Source organism: Sebastes fasciatus, chromosome 11 (genome assembly GCF_043250625.1).
Source record: "Sebastes fasciatus isolate fSebFas1 chromosome 11, fSebFas1.pri, whole genome shotgun sequence".
NCBI classification, from domain to species: Eukaryota; Metazoa; Chordata; class Actinopteri; order Perciformes; family Sebastidae; genus Sebastes; species Sebastes fasciatus.
The window spans coordinates 17,636,766-17,660,644 of record NC_133805.1 but is presented as its reverse complement, the minus strand read 5'-3'; the positions used below and the strand labels follow the sequence as shown (position 1 = coordinate 17,660,644).

Genomic DNA, 23,879 nt, shown 5'->3' with positions numbered 1-23,879 from the left:
AATCAAGCAGGGAAGTTTAAATAGGCTGCATCTCATTTTTGAGAAGCATATCTAAAGTGCAGTGACCTTTTAAGATATTGGACCAGGAGATGGTTGCATCTGTTAGCAATGATGGCACAAGACAGAGAGGCTAAAACCCACCCAATCAACACAAATACCACATGCTGAACCTTCCAAACATTTAATAACTTCCATTGCAGTTCAACCAAAGGGCAGGATTGCATTAATGCAATAACACATTTCAGAAATAAAACATTTCCTACTGTTTTACAGCATAAATTATGATTATATGCAGTACTCTATGGACTGTAATCAACATATGCTACTAATGTCTATATAGACTGGAAGCCATAAAGAGATAATTTAATAATTATTATATTTTATGTATACTCTCATATATGAGTTTTTTTGTGTATCCGCTTTATTTGTTTTATGGATATTTGTTTACTTGCTGGCTCGTTATAGTTTTTTGAAAATGTCAGAACGTCTGAATCATTTGGCAGGCTCGAAAGCTAAAATCTAAATGTTGGCAGGCGTTTCAGTCTGGTTTTCATTTTCCTTTTTCTGTAGCCTTTCTTCAACATTTTTGATATTTCAAAACATTAATGTTAGGCCCCGAAACGATTACTCAATTAATCCATTAGTGGCAGAAATTTAATGAAATTATTTTGATGATCGATTTAATCGTCATTTATCAAACAAGAATGGCAAACACATGCTGGTTACTGCTTCTCAAATATGATGATTTGCTGCTTTTTCTCTGTTTTACATCATTGTAAATTAAATATTGTGTTTTTGATTATTTGTTTGACAAAAACGTAGTTTTAAGACCTGACTTTGCCCTCTGGAAAACTATTTTTTAGACGTTTTATGGACGAAATAGGATGATCTCGCATACCAAATGTGCTGCTAGGTCATCAAGAGTAACCGTACTACACCAGCAGGTCCATGTGCACTTTAGGCTTATAACACAGGTTCAAATATGTGAGTCAGGTCAATTAAGGAAGCATCTGTAAGACTAGCTTGGTATTAAGGGAATCACACACATTTTATTTTGGAAGCAATAGTTGCATGCCCTGAATAAGTCGTAAGCTCTTCAGCCCGGGTTGGCTCTGTAGTGGAAACCTGACTAATGAGGGTATTAACAGTCAATCTGCTGCGTCTGAGTCATCGTCCGCTGTGGGGTTTTAGTTGTAACTAAATAAGATATTATGCTGTGTGTATTTGAGAGAGCGAGAGAGAGAGTGTGACTCCTCTCTCCCACCGAGGACTTTGGTGGTACTTTAGCCGTCCGTCATTAATCCAAGAAGGGTTGAGTCATCCTCGCCTGCAGAGGCACTAAATTCCTGCTCCCTTTGACACCGAGCTCTACAGCACTCACAGCAACCAGAAATCACATGATGCTGCTGGAAAAGCAACATGTTTACCCTCGTTTGGGAAATGCAAGATGTTTGCTGTAGTTGGATTCTGCAAAATGTGTAAACTAATAAAGTGACATGTGGCCAGTGCTCAGTGTTTTGAATCAGAAGGACAAGCAACCCTTAAAAAATGGGAAAAAATGTTTAAGTGAATACTTTCCTGGTTTTAAAAAATTCCCATCTGATCAGGTGTTCAGGACAATTTAGTTTAGGCTTGAAGATGAAGAGGGTGTGGATTTTGGGGATTTAAAGAAAAAACAATGTTATTCAATTTTCAATTCAATTTATTTTTATATAACATCAAACAGAAGTTGCCTCAAGACACTTTTCATATAGAGCAGGTCTAGACCGTACTCTATAATTTAGAGAGCCAACCAGAGATCCCCCATGAGCAAGCACTTGGTGCAACAGTGGCAAGCAACCTGAGTTATAACCTGGGTAATGTCATCATTAAATAGAAATATACTAGAAAAAGTGAGACATTGCATTTCAGGTTGTGTTCCATTTGTATTGGTTTAGCCGGGAAAAAAAATATTTATTAAAAAAAAAAAAAAATTTGTTTTGTTTTTGCTGGTGAAAGCTAGGAGTGGGGGAAAAAATCAGTTCACCCATGTATTGCAATTTATTTTTTTACGATTTTGAAATCAAGTTTTTAATGCCAGAATCCATATAAGGCCTTCATTTGAGTCTATGCGGAGGTAGAAGGAAATTACCACTGTTATTGTTGTAGTCTGAGTATCATTTTCCAAAGTAAAAGTTCCTAGAAGTGTATGATTCAAGTTTTACCCATGGTCTAGTGACAAAAAAATTAACAAAAATCCCAATAAATCGTAATATCAAATCGCAATACTTGTAGAATCGTGATACATATTGAATAGGCAACCAAGTATTGTGATAGTATTGAATCGGGAGATAGGCGTATCATCCCAGCCCTATTGAAGACTCATATATGCTAAAGTAATATTTCAGTGAAATAAAAGGTCATATATTATCTAAAGGTTACATTGAAGTAACATTTTGGGCTCTAATTTTGATTTGTGCCAGTAGGGCCAGTGTTGGTGTTTTCCTGACCTTGAGTGAGACTTGTGTGTTTTCATGCCCTGCCTATAAGGCACGGCTCCGAGGTGAAGGTCAGAGTATTTTGGAGAAAATTGGGTGTTTTTTCTTTGCACATCTGTTCTATTTAGGTATTGAATGGGTAATTAGACTGACTTAGATCATGTCTAATCTCACTCTGAGGTACTTTCCACTTTGCCCAAACCATTTCCTACACAGGGTGCAGCACCTATACTTTGATACTCCCTCATTGTCCTCATGCATGTGACCCAGCAATTTTCCTTTGACATCATAAAAACAGGCTGTGGCATATTGTCAAATCAAACTATTTTTGCTATTGGTTCGCTTTTTGTACTGCATTAAAAAAAAAATGCTTCTGCTAACATCAAAATAAATGAATACAGTGGCTGGATTAATATAATCAATGGCTTGTAAAACTAACACTTGATTGCGAGACGACTCTGCTGTAAAACGTGTTTTTGTGATGACATTGCATCCCTTATATCTGTTCTTCACCATGCTGCCCTACACTTTTAAGGGCACCTGTTCCTACTCTCTCTCTCTCTCTCTCTCTCTCTCTCTCTCTCTCTCTCTCTCTCTCTCCCCCTCTCCCCTGCCCACCCGCAGGTGCCAAACAGTGATGTCACATGCTGGGTGTTCCCATAAATTCCACTTTAAGGCCCACGATACACACACGCAGGCACACACCTGGGAAATGTTGTATGAATAAATACATTTGACAAACACCCACAGAGCGTGTCTGTGTGTGCACGCACATGTGTTTTTATGCTTTTTAATAAAATAGCTTAACACACACACACACACACACACACACACACACACACAGTTTGATTTATGGCTTTCAGCATCTGGTTGTAAAATATGTGTGACCAAGCAATCCTCCTGAGTCCCTCTAGTTATACCGCGAGCCTGGTGAGGAGAGGGAGAGTTGAAAGGAGAAAGCTGGAAAATTGAGGAAGGAAGTGAGCGGAGGAGAGGTAGAGGTGTGGCATCATTCACTTTTCATTCAATCCCATGCCAGTTTCAATATCCTATCCTGGATCATGACAGATATTTCATTTGACATTTATTAATGCACGGCTCTGTTGAATACTCGATTCTGATTGGTCAATCACGGCGTTCTACGGTCTGTTATTTCTTCACAGCAGACCGTTGCTATGTACAACAGACCGTTGCTATGGACAGAGCTCTGATGTTGGACTCTTGCGGACAATTTTTGTGTCAAATTATCGATTTCTTAAGTAAGCAGCCGTGTAATCAGCGGGATAATGTACAGAGAGCCGGTCATTGTTGTGAAATAAACCCCTTCAGGGCGATACAAGACCACATCGCCCTGTCGGGTGTCAGTTTACTTCACAACAATGACCCACTCGCTGTACATTTATTATACATTTAAATTCTTATTTTGGTGGCACCCACAGCACACACTTGCAGTGTTGGTTCTTCTAGCAGTGGGGTAATTCGTTGTCATTTTAGTTTTTGGCTACCACCCAGATTGTTTGTAACATAACATTGAATCTCAGATTTACTTTCTATTGATTTTAGCATGAAATTATATAAATCTGCGTGCTCAGATCTGAACATCCCTGTGAACATCTGAACATCGTGTCTGCTTTTGATTTTGTCAAAGTTACGTTATTGTTGTGTGCTAATGAGACGCAGACTTTTCAAATCAATCTGCTTTTACAGCTTTAAAAAATCTAAATCAGCAGCATGCTCTGAAAGATGTTTAGCAGTAATGGAAGGTGTATGTGATTTGTAGTAAATGGACTAAAACATGTAAAAGCACTGGTATGATCCTTTTAGGAACAATGCACCCCGCAGGTTTTATTATGTAGTGATTGAAAGGGCAGAGGAAGAGGAGGATAGGTCGTCAGAGAGGATGAAGGGGTGAGCGTGGATTTGTTTATTGAAACCTGGAGGATGAAATGGTTTCCTTTGGCTCTCGCTTCATAAATGTCACATGTTGAAACTGTGTGAATGAGTGAATGCATGGGTGGGTGACGGTGTGTCTGTGTGCATGTGCCCCCCCCCCCCCCCCCCCCCCCCCCCCAGTCAACATAAACCTGTCTCGTGGCAGCAGCTCTGTGGGGCGACATCTACGGTAGCTGACGGAGGACAATAGACAGATGTCACCATCCTCTTGACTTTTATGTGATCTCCTGAATGCGTCTGGTTTTCATCAAATGTTCCAGTCCTATGTGCAAAGCGGAGGTAAATTAAAAGGGCTTTCAGTAAATGAGAAGCAAACTTGAAACATAAAAACAGCAGGTGATGAAAAAAATATCAAAGCAAACTGTCCTCAAAGTAGCAGCTGGGGTTAAACCAGTTGTCACGAATTTGGTGCAGAGCGGTGGGACTCCACAACAACATATTGTGATGAAAAGTCTAATGTTAACTTTCTGCACACATTCATTAAAAAAAGGCTTCAATAGACAACAATATTTAAAACCGTTAATTTACTAATGCATTTGCCAAATGTATTAAATAACTATGATATGTATGCCCTTTCATCCTGATCACTTATTGTCATAATGTGAAATATTCAACTATAAAAACGTCAAAGCCATAGCTTACAATGGCGTATATGAGAATGTCCACATTGAAATGCAACCGTTTTGGTTTTGATTAGTTTTATTGACGTTGTCTATAATGATCGGCTACTCCACCAATTTCTAGTGCCATGAAATTACACATATTTAGCCAATGTTCAGTCAGGAAATTCTTTTGCTCTTTTCTTTTTTCTCTTACAACAACCTCACTGCTCCATGATACACAGTCGTGGCAAGAAGAACCCACAAGTTGCGAAACTCTCGTCTCGCGAGATGGTTAAGGTTAGGCATCAACCTCGAATGGTTATGATAGGTCATCGGACAGCGAGTCTCGCAAGAGTTTCACACAGTTTCGCAACTTGTGGGTTACCATCTAGACACACCTCTAGGCCAACGTATTTCCTTATGTAGAGAAAAAGGGGGCGTGGCAGTATGTTGATTGCAAATAGCCGGCACGCGCCTGTCAATTTAGAATAATTCTGATTCACTAACATAAGCGTTGTGGTGAGAATAAAATTGGCCGGTGCGGACGTGTCAAAAATCCGGCAGTAATTTTGCGTGCACACTTGTTTTGAGCACAAAGTAAGAACATTTCTACGCACACATATTAGTGAATGAGGCCCAATGCTGTTTTAAGTGCTGTGAGTTTTTGCAAAGCAGTGATGAATTTATAAAACGTTCCTCTCTTGACTCTGTGTCTGTCTATCTTTTACCTGCAGACATCCCAGGATGCACATCAAAACAGGCCTGGTGGACGCTCACCTCTACTGTCTGAAGAAAGCAGTGGTGGATTTTCTTGTTGACAACAAGTGAGTTTTTCCAATTATTTCTGACTGTGAATATATGAATTAATATATAATTACACAATTAGCTATACATCCTTTAACCATCGTTTCCAAATAAAATGACCGGTTTATATCTGCAGTGTGAGCAGTGTTGGTATTAGATCCATTCATACACATGGACATGAACCCACACAGTCACACAGACATTCACATTCGCTGCTTAATCTGCAGCAAGTGTTAAACGTGGTTACATGGTGTGTAAGGCTTTGAAAGGACCTGTTAGCAGGGTATTCTAGCGAGGTGTTAATTTGTTTTACTACGTGTCACTGAGGCAGGCTGTTAGGCCTTTAGCCTCTGAACTGAAGCAGTGTCTGGCAATACAGTACACGCATGGTTACACTGGTTAGAAAAATCAAAGGACCTCTATGATATAAGCTTGTATTCAAATTGGTGTTAGTAATGACATAAAGGTATTAGGTAGGGGTGCAACAATACAGTCACTTCATGAGTCAGTCTTTCAATTCACAAAAGGCCTCACGGTTTGTTGCGCTCACTACATTTTAACAAAGTATGAATGAAAATAAAGTATTGCAATAGAAAATTCATTAGTTATTCCTCCTCAAAGTGTATAAAGTTAGTTTTTCTAACAGATTTGGGTTCAAAATCCAAACAATCAACTCTTAAATTAATAAATAAATCACCTTTTTTTACAAGCTTAAGAATATAAGATACGTTGACAAGAATGTCCTCATAGTATAAAGAATAAACGTTGGCTAATATGCTTCAAACTGCTTTGTAAGTGCCAAAGTAAAGTTGGTAATGTGATATTTAGAGGCGGCATGATTGGCAGAAAAAGAAGGAAAATTATACCCTTTTCCCACCAAAATTAAGGCATATGTGCAGGTTTTTTTAAACATGGGGAAACCCCGCTAAAATAGGTGACCTTTCCCATTGCGTATATGTCGTGTCGTTGCACTGGCCTTTCTGTTTTGTTTCCTGGTGTGTCACGTTCGATATCACGGAAGCAGGGTTAGTAAACAGTGAAAACTTTATTTATATCAGTTACTTATTCAGTCTCTCTATCAAACTCTCAAACCAGAGTTGGTGATCGTTGGAACGGTGGAAAGACTAAAAAGACAGTTTTGATGAGTTTTATTTTGTTTTTGTCGAGTTTGAATGAAGTGGGTTTTACAACGATCAGCAAGGTAAAATTACAGTTGTCTGACTGGAGTCTGGTGGCTTTGAGGATAGTTTTGTCATTAATATAGTATAATAATCCCAAATCCCTTTTGATTTTATTTATTATATATTCACTTCAGCCCGCGTCACATAGCATCGCACCAGAAAAGGGGCGAAAAATTAGCGCGTCCACCTGGGTGTCATGTTTCCATCACTGCCGATCAGAGCTGGAGCCGATAAATACCCGTGACTACTGCAGAGTCATTTGTCCTGGGAATGAATGCCGATTGTAACCTTTCCCACTAAAGACAAAAGCCAGATGTTAATGGGTGTTAGTTGGATTTGTGTCCAGTGGGAAACAGACTTAAGACAAAGGAAGAGTTCCTGGTAAGTTTGTAAATCAGTCTTTCTGAGCTGCTTGTCATCACAGCAAACATCAGGTTGTCCATTGACTGCTTGTGGGCAAAAAACACATAGAATAACAACTCCAGCAATGAAAGACAAACATGTTCTTTCATTCTAAATGCAGCGGGCTCATTATCTTGTTGTAAGAAAGAACAGCAATGCAGCAACTTTGACAAAAGACTCTTTATTACACTTCAGTCCACGCTGCCCATTAGGCCAACTGATAAGATTGAACTGATATTGCAAAACATGTTAAAGCAAAATATTGTTCCACAACCACGTTGAATAGTCGAAAACAGACCTGACCAGGTCTTCCCTGGTCTGCCCTCCAGAGGATGTCTTACCTCACTTCTTCCTGACCATTAATAATATAAAGTTTTTGACAGACTGTGCATACTTGAAGAGGAGATCTTGAGTAGCACAAAAGACTGCTGACAAAAATATCAAGCGTGTTTGGTAACGAATGATGATGAATGACGAATTCCAGACAAGGTTGCGAGCTAAGGAACAACGTGGCGCCACGCTTCTCAAAACAGGGTGGCGATTAGACTTGCCAACGTGTGTATTCTGAACAAATGGTCCCATTGAAAAGTGGGCGCTTGGCTAAAGATTGGATTGTGGAAATCTGTCATTACCCAGTTTTAAATCTGAACAATTTTAAATGAAGTGTGACACATAAATAAATCCAAATCCCAGCCAACAAACACAAATCGTCCAACTACGCTCCATCTCCTCGCTCCTGCTGAATAGTTTTGGTTAAGGCGAGAGGTACACTCGAACATAGTAATTTGCCACAGAGATGTAGATATAAATCTTACGTCATTACATCACTAATGCACTCTCTGCCGCCGCCATATATCACCTCTCTTGTTAGATGACTCATTTCTTTCTTCAGCTCTTTTCTTGGACTTTCTTTTAACAGCTCCTCTTTCTCTCTTCCTGTCTCCTCCATGCTGTCTCTTGCTCAAGGAGGGAAATGGACAGAGTAACTGTTGTTTTTCTCCTGTCATTCAGATGGAAATTCTAATCTCCCTTTAAAAGAAAGTAAGAGAGGGCAAGTGAAGGGGGGGTGTAGGGTGGTGGGGAGGAACACTGAGCACAGCACAGTGCAGAGAGGAGGAAAACGAAATTAAGACGGGGAAGTTACCTCCTGGTTTACACAGAGAGAGACTGGAAGTCATCATAAGAAGATGAGGTGCTGATTGTCATTATCTGCTTTTTATGACAATAACTGCATCATTCACTGCATTTGTTTTCATTGCTGTTTAGTTTCTTTTGCCTTTTCTAACAATCTACTCAAGTACAGTAATTGTATAGGAGACCAAATTGGAGAGGGCTGGAGACTAGGGACATTTAGACATCGGGTAACCAGAACAGAGGGAGATGCATGACATTAACAGTGAGTCAAATAACTGCAAGGTCGTGGCATCTCTCAGCTGTCTTCTCTGTGTTTTACATGCACAGCACCAAAAGGATACAAGAAGAAGCTCCCTCACAAACTCATTCCCTCACTTGCTCATTTAGTATTTCGCTCACAGTTAGGCTTTCTTCACCAAGTGACGATTAGGAAGTGTACCATTGTCTAACGACAGCACATTAAACCAGGATCATTGACGTATGTTGGGGCTTATGTGTGATACTGATGTCTTTGTAGGATGCTTAACATGATGTTGACATCATATTTAATCTTTCCCTCTTCTCGTATCGTAGGTCCATCTCTTCGATCCGTGGTGAGCTGGTGCCATATTTGGTGCGGAAGCAGTTTTCCAAAACAACCAACAGTCCGAAAATCAAAGACGACGCCGAGGATCAGAACCAGAAAACGAATGACGGCTCCACGAACCAGGGTCAGTTTTTGCACCGACACATCTCAACTTCATACTTCAAAATCAACAGCCACAGCAGTGTTACTCATTTAGAATACACCGATCAGCCATAACATTAAGACCACTAACAGGGGAAGTGAATAACATTGATTATCTTGTTACAATGGCACCTGGCAGTGGGTGGGAACTTTGTGTGTTGGAAGCAGACAAAATGGGCAAGCGTAAGGATGTGAGCGACTTTGTCAAAAAAGACAGCTCTGCCTAATCCCAGGGCACGCAAAATCCCCCAAAACAGTCATCATTTGAACTCCTAACTCTGCTCTTCCCGTCTATTTTTATCATCCAGAGCTCCTCATCTCATCACGAGACGAGCCTCTCCTCCAGCTGGCCCAGGAGCGCTCCTGTTGGAACGACCACCGCGGTGACATGTGCGAGGCTTACCACGGAGGAAAGCTCCGCTGCTACGTTCACATTATTGACCAGGGCCTCTGCTACCGCGTCAACACTTTAGCTGCTTTCATAGAAGCAAACCGACTGGTGAGTCAGACATGAGCCTGCTCTTTCCAGGGTTTTTTGTTAAATACACATTTGCAAGTGTGCATGTGTAATCTTGTATGATTGGAGGGAATTCAGTTTTATGTGCCTTGATGTGCACATGTATACATGGTTTTACGTTAATTACACAAAGATTCGTTGATTTAAAGGTGCTATTGATAACATTGATAACATTCAGCTACTAGATGTTGCATTCTCCCTCACAGTTACATTGCATTTACTTCACAACAAGTCGTTGCCAGGCGTTTACCATCAAACTCAACCAGTTTTTTTCTCATGTCTCACTCTCTTCCATCTTCTCCCTACTAGGCCCCAAAACTGTTTGAGGAGCCAGCAGTCCACCCGTCTGCTGTCATCTCTGAGAGATGTCAGGTCAGTGTAATGCAGTAGAAGTATGATTAGTCTGTCAACAAGTCAGATTGTTCATATTTCTCTTATCTTTCATTACTCTCTTAATTAGCAGATTTACTAATCATCCTGTATCACAGCTCACTCGTTACTATCTCTTCGAGTCTAATTTGCACTCGATCCTCATTGGAGAGGCCTGTGAATGTATTTATGTCTGAGTAATGTTACCGGTTTGTTTGTGTTCGCTCTGCCAACAGATGGGATCAGACAGTATCATCGGAGCGCAGTGCCAGGTTGCAGATAAGACCTCCATAAAGAAATCAACCATCGGAAACTCCACCACCGTAAAAGAGAAGGTCAAAGTCACCAACTCTATCATCATGCACGGGGTTACCATCGAGGAGGGGTGAGAACACACACATCTGTACACACACACATGCACACACTCGTTGATAACACATACTTTGAAGTGCTTTTGCAAACACATTCATTTAGGCTGAAAAAGAATTTCACCTTCGAGGCATGTTTATGAATTAAAGTTTTAATCGTCACGTCAGCTTTTGCGAGGTGTTCAGTTAGTACATGCATACTGTACAGTGTGTGATAAAACGGTGGAATTTAGTAAACAAAGATTTCAAAATCAGATGATTGACCTTATGCTGCCAGGAAATACTTGTCCTTGCACTACCCCAAAAAACGACCAAACCTTTCCCCCTGTTTTTCCCTGTTCTGCTTTCACATATAAAAGCAGTGGTATGCCTAGCGGTTCATTCATTGCATATCTTTCCATTGAATTCTCTAGGTGCTCCTCTGTGCAAACGTGGGTGTGTGTGTGTGAGGCAGATGCTCGTGGATGTGTGTGTCCGTTGATGGGACGTGTAACAGGTTTTGTTTTCTGCGCTCTATGGGGTCAAACGGGGAGCGCTGAGTTAACAATGCACCTATTGGTGTGCAACCAGCCAGAGACCAGCTCCAAACAAACACAAAGCTGTTGAACTGAAACACACAACATCCATATATTTCATTTAGCCGCTAATTTACTCGCCTATACCAAAGATCCCACTGGTTATGGAATTTGTGGAACACCGTGGGGGTTTGAAAGGTGTATTCCTCACAGCAAAAGTCTGGGAAGTGAGTAGCATTGAAATATTTAATTGATCAGTTTCATCAATACCAGCTAATCAAATGCCAGAAAGAAGAATGTGTCGATATTAAGTCCTTTATTAGGTTAATCCCTTAACCTACAGTTTAGTTTTCCTTTTTTTCCTATTTTAATAAGCAAGCAAACTTTATTTATTTAGCACTTTTCATTGCAGGTGGAGGCACAATGTGCTGAACAACATGTGAGCAGCCACGGAAGTTGCAGCCACTGACATTATATTGATAGTGTAAAGATAAAACATTTTACATAAGTAAACACAATATAAAACAGACACATAAAAACATGTAGGTTAAAACAATAACGAAGTAAGAATAAAATAAAATAATAATTAAGACCAGCAACCAGACTTCTGAAAGGCGTTGCTAAAAAGGAAAGTTTTCAGATTACTTTTAAAGGACGATAGCGTCGGAGCACACCTATATTCCAGCGGCTTGGCGCAGAAAAGCTAAAGGCAGTTTCACCAGTTTTCCTGGAGACCCACCGGGGAATAACCAGACAGCCTCTTCCAGATGACCTGAGGGGTCTAGCTGGTTCGTAGCTCACAAGCATGTCAGAGATATATTTGGGTGCCAGACCACGTAGGGCCTTAAAAATAAGCATTACATTTTTAAAATCAATTCTAAAATTTACTGGAAGCCAGTGTAACGACCTCAGCACAGCTGTTATATGGTCGTGTTTACTTGAAATATTCAAACCCAAAATGCTTTTTTTTTTTTATGGCTGCACCAGATGGAAATGTTCTAGAGATCTTGTACATCACTTTGTACACATTTCCCCAAAATTAAGCCCGACAGATTTGGTGTCCTATGAAACTTTGGGTTCTCTACATTGGTAATAAATTTCTGTGCATTTGAACAAAAGTTGGCTATACAGCATGAGTTTGTAAACAGTGGCTCACCAGCGGGTTAGAGAGGTTTAAGGGGATATCAAGCTTTTGATGAGAACATGAGTACAATAATATTGTTATAATTTGAGTTATTGGCTGTTTGTCATGGTTGCTAGACATAATTTCCAACAGAAAGCAGAAACTACCAAAGGATGTGCTGACAATTCTACAAACGTGCTGCTTTTCTTCTTAGAAATCAGCAAGAGAAGCCAAACTATTCGCGTCATTGCAACTTCTTTTCAACTGAAAAATCACCTCAAAGAACCAGGAAGGATTTTCAAATCCAAATTTGGTGAGGAAACTCCGAGGGACCATGCAGGACATCATGGCATTGCCCAGACCGTTCTCATTCCCAGGGCATTAGTTACCAACGCTTTGTCACGCCCATCGGCGTGTGATACCGACACACAAGGTACCCTATAGTGCCTGTAGGAAAAACACCAGGCTTTCAATTAACTACAATGAATGTAAACCCATTCGCATCAACAGTAAATGCTCAGAAAAAGTGGGCCGGGAGTGGGGTGCCGTAATTTAAAGAGCGAAAAAGAGACACACAGGGCGGATGGGTCCAACAGTCACAATCAGCTGTTTGTTTGTGTCCCTTGTTCTCAACGTAGAGTCACATTTACACTTTACAAACGTAATTTTGAGCCCAACCATGTAGTTGTTTCCTAAACCTAAGCAAGTGTTTTTCTTTAATTAATGTTAAACACGTGTTTACTGCGAACGAAAAGTGACGCCGAGGGAGTGATGTGACAAGTTGGGATGAGAACGTGTTGTATTGCCACATCATGATTTCACTTGGGGAGGGCAGTCTGAATAGTGATGCCTCATGATCAGCCACGTTATTATTACACATCACGATTGTCAAATGTAGCGAGTAGTTAAAGTGGTCAAAATTGACTGCTTTGTTGCAACAAAAGAAGACTTCTTGTACAGAGAGCGCCAGTAGCCACTGTAGAATTAGCATGTAGATTGATCTGCTCAGTCTCTTAGCCAGAAACTCCGGAGGAAAGAGACTCATCTTGGCCTCAAGTCTGGATTTTAATGCACTCATTCACGGGCTCCTTTTCTTTTATCTCAATTTCTTACTCCTCCCTCTCTTTTCTCTCCATCAACGCCATCTCTCTCCTCTCTCTTTCTGTCTCTCTCCATCTCTTCTTAAGCCTTTCAGGGACCCCAGCCAGCCAGCATGGGGACCCTCATCATGCCCATGTAGGTGCACGCACAAAGGCATGAAAGAAACGAGAGAGAAGGGGAAGAAAGAAAGCGAGGGGAAAGCAAGCTAGCACGCAAGAAAGAAATTGCAATTCTTTCTTTTTTCTTTTTTTTTTGAGGACATAAGAAGGAAGGAAGAAAGAAGGAAAGAAAGAGAGCCAGTGTGAGGGGATTAGCAGACCCCGGCCATGTCGCAGAAACCCCTCGCATTTCTGCTCTCTTTGTTTGGAGCTGACCAGAACTTGTTGACAAAGCGCTGCGTGTTTGGGAAGGGGGATAGTAAGGGTCAACTTTACAGGGGGGGGTTGGCACAGGAGGTGGGGGTTGACGTGTGTGTGTGTGTGTGTGTGTGTGAGAGGGAGGATGAGGGGGGGGTCATGGCAAGGAGGAGCCCTGGTGTTAGTAATTAGTGGTGTTTCAGCTCCGAAGCTTCTTTGGTGGTCTCTCTCCCTCCTTCTCTCTCTAATGTTACAAAACTCTGAATCTTGTAATCTCCCATCACCAACTACCACCACCACCACCTCCTAGGTAGTCACACACACACGTCCACACACTCCTTTCTCCCTCTCCCTGCAGGCCTAACCACCTGAATAGAATGAGCCAATACAAACCTGTCTGTGTGTGAGGCGCAGAGGGCCAAGTGTGTGTGCGTCACTGCCTGGGCAAGACCAACATGTGTTCTCCACCGGGCTCCCCAAGCTACTGAGGCACACATTCTCTAACCCACGCACTCACACACACACACACACACACACACACACCCTCACCCTCCACGGTTAGCTGACACAGGACACACAAGACTGTCTGTGTCTCCCCTCCAAGAATTTTATGGTGATGGTTTGGCTGAATGTGAGCACGGTGGGTTGGCACTGCCAGCTCAGGTGGGACTGTAGCACAGGGCCAACAATGTCTGAACACACACACACACACACACACGTGTGCACACAGCGCAGGCTTGCTGTTGTTCTTTAATATATATGTTAATTTAGCGTCATTAAGTTCCGTTGATTGGATATGTTTGAGTGTTCGGAGCAGGTGGGAGGATCCCTGATGGGGCTGAATGTTTCTACTGTCACTTTGACCTCCAGTACGGCACTCACTGCACAGCTGTGCGAGCGGAGACGCTTTAAACAGCAAACAGTGGAAGGTTGTGGCTGTACTGGGCAGCTCCCAGTATGAATGTTCTTGTGTGTACATAAGGTACATGGAGGAAAACTGACTGTGAACCATAAACATGTTTGAATCTCCAATGAAGCAGCGCCGGAAAATCATGTTTTTGCACTACCAAACCTCTCCCAGCAAAATATTAATCTTTAATCACTCAAGAGTTTCCAAACTATCACTTGGTACCACAAATGAGCCACTGGTTCATCGCTTTCAGACCCGTATGAGGTAATTCAAGTTACAGATATTGTTGGGTGGCTGTAAATGTTTCATTATTGATTTTTTTTTTTACTCATGAAGTTTAAACAAACTCTGAATTAGGGCTGAACTACAATTATTGTGGTCAAAAGAATTCACGATAATGACATTATAGCAATATCTATAGAACATTTAAAAAAATAATGATAATGCTATCAGTCAAATTAATCTTTAACTTTGTTTATTGTGCATTTTGTCTCTGTTTTGGCAAATTAATTACACTCCAAATATGAGTGTAGGGAGGTGGAGAGACTGTAACCTTAACTGTATTTATAAAATGATTTAAGAGGCGCTGTATTATTAACATGATATCAATATTTCATTTTTAAATATCATGGTTATCGCCCATACCGGTATATCGTGACACCCTACTCTGAACATTAAACCTTTATGAAGGATGAATTTATTACGGGTTTGTTGTATTAGACTGCATTATTGTTATTGTTTATGTGTACCTAATAAAATGAAGCACCATCTTGTGTAATGAGTAAGTGAGTTATGAGCAGAAAGATTTTTCCCTCTCAGATTGTTTCATTTGAAGTCCTAAAAGAGGTTAAAGTATTAACTATTCTACAGGGATGAAAAAGTTGTTAAACATAATAAGCATGTAACAGAATATGTTCTTCCTATTCCCTTTTATTATCTGGTGGGGAGTCCTGACCCACAGGTCGGGAACCACTGCTGTAGAAAACAAAAGAAGAATGTGATTAATGTAATCGTGTGTATGTTTTCCAGGTGTAACATCCAGGGCTGCGTGATCTGCAGTAACGCTGTCATCGGCCGAGGAGCAGACCTCAAATACTGCCTGGTGGGAAACGGACAACGGATCGAACCAGAGGGTGAGCTCCACGAGCATAAACACACACACAGAAAATAATTGATTCTATTAATTTCTTCTCAGCGTAATTATCAGAACATGATGCTCAACAACCTCTCGTCTCATTACCCAGGCAGGCTGAAAGTACATTTTAGTAGGGCTTACACGACTGCTTCGAAGCTTCGTCAAAAACGGTCCTCCATAGTCCGACATCAGAACTGCGCCCATAGCGACGGTCTGTTACACATAGCAACAGTCTGCTATAAAGAAACAACAGACCGCAGAATGCCGTGATTAACCAATCAGAATCGAGTATTCAACAACGCCGTGTAATACGTATATATATATGTGTAATAACAATGTGTAAATCCTAAATTAGACCGTGAAATAAGGAATAATCCCACAACATTATTAATTATTCATATTCAACATTCATTATTATTAGTTATTCTCGGACGGATATCGATGTTGTAGAGGTGTGTATGTCTGACAGCGCAACAGCGGCACTGAAACGGGGGAGAGGGAGATAGACAGACGGAGAACATGTCAGCGTGCCGCGCTGCGCTGTTCCGCGAAGCTTCGAATACCTTCGAATATTTCTCACCGAAGCTTCGAAGCCCGAAAAATGGTATTTGGGACAGCCCTACATTTTAGGCATTTGAATGTAGCAAAACAAACAATAAGTGAACATTTTGCATCCCGAAATTAAATCAACTGGACACTGAAAGAAAGGACAAAATAACAGAAACACCTTACATTATAACAGCATTCAGTACAACAACTTTACAAACAAACACTATCTGCTTCTCCTCAGCTGACTCAGATAAGGTGTTAATGTGTGCGTGCGTGCGTGCGTGCGTGCGTGCGTGCGTGCGTGGTATCTGTGTGTAAGTGTTCAAGCCAACTAGGAAAGTTTCTTAATTCTGAAGTCTGTGATAGAGAGATTTGTCAGATATTTTTTTATTTCCTTAATCCGCATGTCCCCAAGGCTAGCTGTGTGTGTGTGCGTGTGTGTCTTTCTATGCGTGTGTATGCATGTGCGTGTGCGTGTGTATGCATGTGCGTGTGCGTGTGTGTGCGTGCGTGCGTGCGTGCGTGCGTGCGTGCGTGCGTGTGTGCGTGTGTGTGTGTGTGTCACATTGATGGAGAGGTTAGAGAGCAGGGCCAGAACAGGACCACCCGGAATTCAACAGCAGCAGCCTCCAGCCACATCCAACACACACACACACACACACACACACACACACACACACACACACACACACACACACACACACCCACACACATATAGAGCAATAGAGACCGAGCTCGGCTACCAGACTGAGCAGCCTAATTGAGTGAACAACAGGGTGCTCTAAGTAACAACAGCGTGAATTTGAGCTAAACTCACCTACAAAATGTTTGAGACTTTTTTCTTTTGGAGCATCCAGTGAGTGATCGCTTCGTCAAAACTGATCTCGCTTCAGCTTTTTTTTTTGGCAAATGTTTTCCCCGATGGCCAGCAACGAGCTGCTAACTTTATGTTATTGAACGTTGGAAACTCAGTTGCATAATTGTTTTGCGTGCACTGCATAGCCAAAGTTCAGTCACACAATTGCAAAGTGGCAGCCTCGGTGTCTCTGATGGACAGAAAGTATCACATGAAAATGTCACTCTCACATTCATTGTTGTTTTTCTCGCTTTGATTATTATTTTATAAAATGCCTTGTTGTCTCAATCGACATTATAAAAGGGATCTGCTGTATATAGTCAAGTGAAGTCAAGTTTATTTAAATAGCCCAAAACCACAAGTTTTTCCTCAGAGGGCTTTACAGTGTGTTCAGCATACAGCAGCCTCTTATTCTCAAATTGGATACAGGAAACAAAAAAAGGACCTCAGAAAGACCCTACTGCCGTGCCTGAAGAGGGGATATAACCACATAGGTTCTTGAATCACGGAGTTGTTCATAATTATAGAAATTTGGCGCATTAACTTTCTGGCACTTACGGACACATGTGGTGGATATGAAAATCCATTTCACCCTGAGCAGCAGAGTAAGAAGGAAATAAAAACAAACCTAAACGTTTATCATAATGTTGGATAACACTAATACTCAACAAGTTGTCCACGTCAGCAAATGAGTAATGGAGGGAAGAGGGCTGCAACGGATGATTATTTTCATTGTCGATTAATCTGTTGATTATATTCTTGATTAATTGATTACTTATTTATTCTGGAAAATGTTGATCAGTGTTTCCCAAAGCCCAAGATGACGTCTTGTTTTGTCCACAACTCAGAGATATTCAGTTCACTGTCATAGAGGAGTGAAGAAACCAGAAAATATTCACATTTAAGAAGCTGGAATCACAGAATATTTCTTTTTTTTTAATTACTCAAACTGATTAATTGATTGTCAAAATAGTTCTAGAGGGAAGTAATGTATTTTTTAGTTTAATACATTTTTAAATAATTAGTTTAAAAATATAATAATAATGTTATGTAATCCAAACGCGCCTCAACAGTTTTTTTTTTAAAGTTTCATCTATATAATCCATTGCTCACCTGCGCTCTCTTGTTTTTTTATCATATTGTAAGAAAGCACAGGGTTGCCTCTAGCTACTAATCTAGCTGGCTGACCGCAGGCTGCGAAACACATTACACACCCACTCCACTGCTGAAGCTGTTAGCAGCTCAGGACCACCCTGCTAGTTCACCCTCACACACACACACACCCACACACACACACACACACACACACACACACCTGATAGATACAGGTCTGTCAGGTGTCGATATTTCAAAGATACATACCTCTCCTCTGGGTTCTTTTGATAAATACACACATATGCGTGCATTAAAACAGCAGGCATACATTGTAGATGTCTCTCCTCTTCTTCCCAGTGTCTCTTGAAGATGACACTACGTTCTTATCTAATGGTACATCTTGATAACATTTAAATATTCACCTGACAAACAGCTATAATTGCTTACAACATATGGCTTATTCTCTCCTTTATTTGTTGATTCGGGTCAGCGTTGGCGCTGTATATTGGAGAAATATGTAAATATATATAGTCTTAGTACATTTAAACACTATATTGAGTAACCCTTCCTCGCTTTCCCTCCAGTCTCTTCCTCTCCTTCGCTCTCCTGCTGTCCCATGCTCCATTTGTCCTCCCCTCCAAACTCGTTTCTGAGCAGCAGATTCCTTCACACTAAAACCTGTCTGTGTGGATGGAACATTATTCGCTGCCACCGTTTGCTTTGGATCAGTACCGATGCTCGGAGATGGAGGGATGTAGGGAGGGAGGTAGGAGCGGCGGCTGCTCTCCTCATGCTGAACCAGCTTTGGGTTGAGAGAGATAGAGAGAAAATACTGGCAGACTCCGTTTCAAGCATCATCTATTTCTTTTTGTGAGGTTCAGGGGTAGCGGTCAGGGTGACCTAAGTCTTACCACGCTGACGATTTCAAATAAATTATAGCACCGTACTGTACAGTGGGTTTGCATGTTGTAGCCTGTTAACTACAAGGCAGCCATTGTTTCCCATTCATTTCAGTATGGGATCAAAATGCAGAAATTACATAATGGGTATCCCATTAGAGTAAACACTAATGTGCCTTTAAATGTTTGGTAAACGCTAGGTTACCTATGTCCTGTAATAAACAGGTAATTGATATTTTTGGTAACTGTAAAGGTGGTCTTCAATTTCATTCCAAGTGGCATTAAAAAAGGTAAAAAAAAAACAATGTGAATTGCCTTAAGCTGTAGGAACCCTGAATAAAGTTGCGAACAAAAGACTATTTAGAAAACTTGGTGATGTACTTGAAACTACGACATCCAACAGTTGACCGTCACCTGCCAAACAACTTGTTTTTAATGCCTGAAACTACCGCATTTTTCAAGGTAAAAGTGCAAGACCATATCCAGTTATGGATGGCATGCCTTCAATATGTATATAGCGAATAAAGCTGTTAATTGATTATGTTTAACACTATATTTATATTCCAAGAGACACTGTATTTAATCGTTGCCCTGTCGAAAACGGAGAAAAATATCTACGTATAATTGAAATGGAGTCTTGTATAATAGTAGTAGGAAATGATTAAGCCTCCTGTTGGAGGTAAAGACAAGATAATGTTGCCCACAACTTGGTTGTTCACTTTACTAGCTGTTGCTAGGGGGAGATTATTATTATTTATAATACATTTTAGTGGCGCCTTTCAGGTGGCGCCTTTCAGGACACCTTACAAAGATCAAATAAATACTTGAATAGATAAAAACAGCCAACAGGGCGTTTAAAGCTGAAGGGTCTTACAGATTTCTTAACCCTGAGAGAAAAATCAAAACTTTAGATTTCAGCATAAAACACAAGAATCACCAGAGGGTTTTAAACCACACAACACTTTACACCTTTGGTATCATATTTTCTGTGTAAATTATAAGTTTCTCTCTCTCTCTTCTTCAGCTGAGAGGACTAACGAGGTCATCGTTGGAACGGACCAGCTGATGGAGATCTAGCTCCCACGAGGATAGAGAGTGGAATCCCCTCATTAACCAATCAGAGAGCAGCAAAACACAAGAGGACAACCAATTCATCGGCCGACTGACCAACCAGAAGCCTGGATGCCTCTTTGACGCTTCTTCTCATAGGCTTTTTTGTACATTGTATCCAAATAAAGACAAGTGCTTAAACCCCATGACTCTGCATGTTTTTCTTTTGTGTGCCGTTCATCTTTCAGCAATGGGTCTTCATCGCTTTGAGAAAGAAATCACTGATGACAGCTTGAATGTCACTTCTAGGTAGATCTTTGTAATTGTTTCGCCACACTAGTTATTATCAAACTGTTGCTGTCTCCGATAAAGGCAGGACTTAATTACTCAATTTACCTCGTGTGAGAGGGCGGAGACTTTGTTTGAATGTGTTAGCGTGCACCCTGTGCAGCTGTGAAGACCAGAGATGGAGGGAAAAAGCCGTGGGAGGGGTGACCACAATGGCGTGGGGGTTAAGTTTATTTGTACACAAAAATGGTGTATGTGTAGGCCCCGGACCACCCAGCTTGATCCTGTATCAGTTAACACCGACACCCCACCCTCTCACACAAACACAGCGGAGGAGGAAACTGACTCGCGCCTGACACTTTTTTCTCCTCTTCTTTCCCTCTCTGCTCCCCTTTGCTGTCACAGGATTTATTGCATTCCTTCAGCAGAGCATTTCTTAAATTACAGGTTTGAAGTTCCTTAGCCACGAAGGAAGAAGATGAGGACAGGGATGTCTGCGCGGCTGTGTTGTGTGTACGTGTGTGTGTGATTCTGTCCTCTGTTTCCTATTGTGTCTGTGGCCTTGCAGGAGTCATTTAGACTGTCTCTTGTGGCCTGATTATATGATGTTGCTCTGTGAGAGATTATGATGTCTGCCTTGCATCTCTACAGTCCATTAGATGTACTTGTTAGCCTGTCAGTTAGATGAACATGTTTTTATGATTATTCTGTAAGAAATGACAATTACTAATGTGGCTTTCATCTGTACCATACACTATTTATATTCATGTACAGTACACTGCACCAAAACTGTAATAATGCCGGGTATAGAATAAAGAATAGTCATGAACTCATACAGTTATGTTTTCATCCCCAACACTGTTGAGTGTCCAACTTTGCTGATAATTCTTGAAGTACACAGGATTTTGCTCAAGATACTCTCGAAGCAGAAATCTGTAACACATTTTCACCCTTGAAGGGGAAAACATACTTTTTGTTTATAAAGCAAAGACACTCCAGTTTTCTTCTTTCGAGGGACATTTTATTGATTTTACACATCAAGCTCAGTTTCCCCCATAGATGGACGTAGTCTTTGTGACGTCACCCATAGGTTTCAGCAGTTAGCGACCTGGTACGACACCTACCTGTCCCTCAAAGCGGCCACGCTATGCTTAACTTTAAGCCTTAATATAATTTAAACGGGTGAGTTATATAAAAACTCACCACTTGTCATGAATATGGATATTAGCTATAGAGACCAAAACCATTTATTGTACTAGGCTGTAAACATGTTTATTTCTGCTGTAAAGTTGGGCATTTTAACATGGAGGTCAATGGGGATTGACTCGTGTTTGGAGACAGCCTCAAGTGGCCATTTGAAGAACCGCAGTTTTTGGCACTGCACTTCTCTGCACCGGAAGTTGCCGCTTGGTTTGCTCATGTGGGGTACTCAACCTGTGAAACATTATAAATAATATAGTATAGTATAAAGTCTTCTGTGGCTCTGGAGGAGCTCTCTGAAGTCAAACAATATAACCCTGATGATGTCATCAGGGTTATATTGGTTTGGGATCCCAGACTGAATTTTTTTATCGGAAATCCTGTGTTAAAGTTGCATTATTGGAAAAGTAGGAACATTTTCCAACTGCGTCTCCTACAAAGTACATTTATCAATAGATTTTTGAGTGTGTTGTTGATATAGACCATTTTCCCCCACAATGCAATGCACAAAGGAAAAGGTGCTCACAGCTGGAAAAATGTAGATTGTGTGTGTGGGAGTGGGACAGCTCCACCTACAATCCAAAGATCCTGGAAAAAAAATATTTAGGGAGATATTTAGTTTCGCTTTAAGTTTAATTGGAAATGACGTGTGTTATCATTTCTCTTAAAATGTGAGAGTATTTTTATTTATTTTTTTGTATACTAACGGCATAAACAGTGATGAAGAACGAATTTGGGATAGAAGTCTGCACAATGGAGTGCAAAAACAAGGAGTCACACTCTCATTTGACTGGTTTTCTTACAAGAACACATTCCATAAATGTGAGTCCCACGCGGAAAAGACGAACTAAATAAACAAAGTATTCTGTATTACTGTATGTGGCCCCACCGCTGAATTGTCTTCCCACCGTGTTTACTCTAGATGTGGCTTCACTCCAGACTGAAATACTTCATTGTTCAGTAGTTTTCCATGCCCGTCGTCTTACCTGTGTTGATCTTCCTGTAGCATTGTTCCCATTTCATTCACTTTGTATACATTTGAAGATACCTAGTTCTATATTACAGTTATTGCAACCTGGTGTAGACTTTTTCCTCAGACGACAAGAGAAGGCGAAAAACGACATTTGTCACCTGAGTTTTGAGCTAAAAGTGATGAAAACCACAGTTAAGGTTCACTTTGTCCGTGCTCTTTGTCTTGGCTGTGTTAACCTTTTTAGCGGTCTCACACTCTGACCTCTCTCTTCAACCACATGATGAGATCTGGCAGCCGGGTGTGTTTGGGCAGAGGTTTGTATATTTACCCAAAGACCCCAGAGTCCCTTCAATACAACGCCACCATGGCGGAGCCCGCCTCCCAGCACACATACATGTGTTTGCCAGTGTGTGTGTGCACACATGTGTGCAGGCATACCTGTGTGCGACCATTGTTAATCCTCTGTCACACAAACTAATCAACGCCGTCTCACACCCTCTTTGAGTGAATGCATGCGTGTGCACACATGCGTACACAAATGTGCATGTTTGCTTTGCAGATCTGGAGATCAGATGTCGAGCCACAGATCATATATCAGGCTGTCTGACGGGCTTTGGGTTTTGTAGCCTCGTGTAATTTTTCTGACATCTCTACAGAAGATTTTCATCTAATTATGCATCCCAAACAAATCTTTCTAACATCAGAGAAGGAGAGAAGTGATCTGTAAAATACAACATTTCTATGCACAGATTATCGTCAGTTCCCCGTTTTACTGGCAGCACATTTTGCCCACATGATTTGTTTTAACAAAGATGAAAGCTAGCATAATAAATGAAGATGCTCTTGCACGTCTACGGCGACATTTTTTGTCAAAATAAGTTTTACGATCCCGTTTCTGTTGCACCTACTCAGCTCAATGTTTAGTTTTCTTGTGTCTGTGTGCAGAGTGTTTCATGAAGACATCACTTTTTTAGGACATTAATGTTGTAGACGTTGACAGAAGTCTGGAGGTTGAAAGTCTTGTTCACATCACAGTTTTTTCAGAGTCTGGGACGGGACCCAAAGGGAGTTGGAGAGAATTCCAATGGGTGTCAACATTTGGTGCTTTTAGTCAAGATAAATGCATTATATGACACTTCTGGACATGTTGTCTTGACACTCTCTCGTGTCTCTCATGAACCTCCAAAACACCCTTTTTTTATATAATCCAGATTGTTGGTTAGTATTTTAAAGGCTCAATTTTCCCAAATCATATCAGGCATATTCCCCCACTTATTATAAGTGATGTCTGGCCA

General features: G+C 41.0%; 1 protein-coding gene across 1 annotated transcript in view; it reads left to right on the top strand.

The window, feature by feature from the left end:
- eif2b3 (eukaryotic translation initiation factor 2B, subunit 3 gamma) overlaps positions 1-20,324 on the top strand; it is a 37,272-nt gene extending 16,948 nt beyond the window's left edge. The window contains exons 6-12 of the mRNA XM_074651240.1: positions 5,767-5,856; positions 9,127-9,263; positions 9,589-9,779; positions 10,107-10,169; positions 10,403-10,551; positions 15,569-15,672; positions 20,098-20,324. Of these exons, the coding sequence (XP_074507341.1) occupies positions 5,767-5,856; positions 9,127-9,263; positions 9,589-9,779; positions 10,107-10,169; positions 10,403-10,551; positions 15,569-15,672; positions 20,098-20,150 (787 nt within the window). The 3' untranslated portion in view covers positions 20,151-20,324. The remainder of the gene's footprint in view (positions 1-5,766; positions 5,857-9,126; positions 9,264-9,588; positions 9,780-10,106; positions 10,170-10,402; positions 10,552-15,568; positions 15,673-20,097) is intronic.
- The last annotated feature ends 3,555 nt before the right edge of the window (positions 20,325-23,879 follow it).